Source organism: Echinops telfairi, unplaced genomic scaffold (assembly GCF_000313985.2).
Source record: "Echinops telfairi isolate 266 unplaced genomic scaffold, ASM31398v2 ScPeMD7_10;HRSCAF=50, whole genome shotgun sequence".
NCBI classification, from domain to species: domain Eukaryota; kingdom Metazoa; phylum Chordata; class Mammalia; order Afrosoricida; family Tenrecidae; genus Echinops; species Echinops telfairi.
In genome coordinates, this window is record NW_022103907.1 from 13,158,895 (window position 1) to 13,159,874 (window position 980).

At 35.2% G+C, this 980-nt stretch overlaps 1 protein-coding gene across 1 annotated transcript in view; it reads right to left on the bottom strand.

The window, feature by feature from the left end:
* The window catches only part of MAP4K3 (mitogen-activated protein kinase kinase kinase kinase 3), a 130,098-nt gene that overhangs the window by 32,840 nt on the left and 96,278 nt on the right, over positions 1-980 (bottom strand). The window contains exon 20 of the mRNA XM_013006850.2: positions 770-882. Coding sequence (XP_012862304.2) covers positions 770-882 — 113 coding nt within the window. The remainder of the gene's footprint in view (positions 1-769; positions 883-980) is intronic.

The following is a 980-nucleotide window of genomic DNA, read 5'->3' on the forward strand; positions in this document are numbered from 1 at the left end:
TGTAAATATAAAAAGGAGTATTTCTAAAAGGTTATTATAGTGTTTTGCAGAGACATGAATTGCATTTTTGGATTAGCAGAACTGCTAAAATTTAAGCTAATGAAATACTACATCATAGTGAAACTTTCAAAATTTTAAATATATACTATAAAAGCCTCCAGCAATGTATTTACTACACAGGTCATTGCTATACCCTTAGAACACATTAAGTACGCATCCACTGCTATAAAAATTAACAAATATTGTTACATAGACTTGGGGAAAAAAGCTCAGCTCATGATCTAGCATCTGTCAAAACATCGAGGCCTTAAAATAATGTTTATTGTTTTAAATATTCTACCTTGTTTTAGTTCTGCCCTCTCCCCGCCCCGCCCCTGGTTAGTTATGAGTCAGAGCAACAGTATCACTAACTGGGAGAGCCGCAGTCTGAACTATGTCTTGGGAGAACGCCTTCGCTCCCTAACTTCTGGAGACCACCAGGAAGAGTTCCAAGAGTCACTTCCCAGCAACGACAATAAGTTATTCGATGATGAATCACAAAAATAAGGTTTACCTGTATTTTGAAAGTTACTATATAGCCAATGAGTCTAAAGATTGAATCACAGAAATCCAGCATTCACATTTACCCTAGGAAAGTCTTATTTTATAATCTCGCCCTCTTTATAATGGGGACACTACAGTATCCATAAACTATTAGAAAATTATTCCACCAACTTTAAAACTAAATTCAGGAGTGCAGAAAGGAGAACTTTTTAATATAAATACCTACTGGTACGTCTTTCTTTTCTTTCCGGGAAAGGTTTGTGCCTCTCTGTTCATTTTGTTGCTGATGTAAGGAGCCATCTCGGTCACCATTTAACTGGAAGGAGCTCACTCCATTTCCTTCAAATAAGATATGTTTAAATATGTATTTAAAAGGATGACTTTCCATAAAAGTTATTTAGAAAGCTATCAAGTAAGGAGAGAAAATATTAAACAAG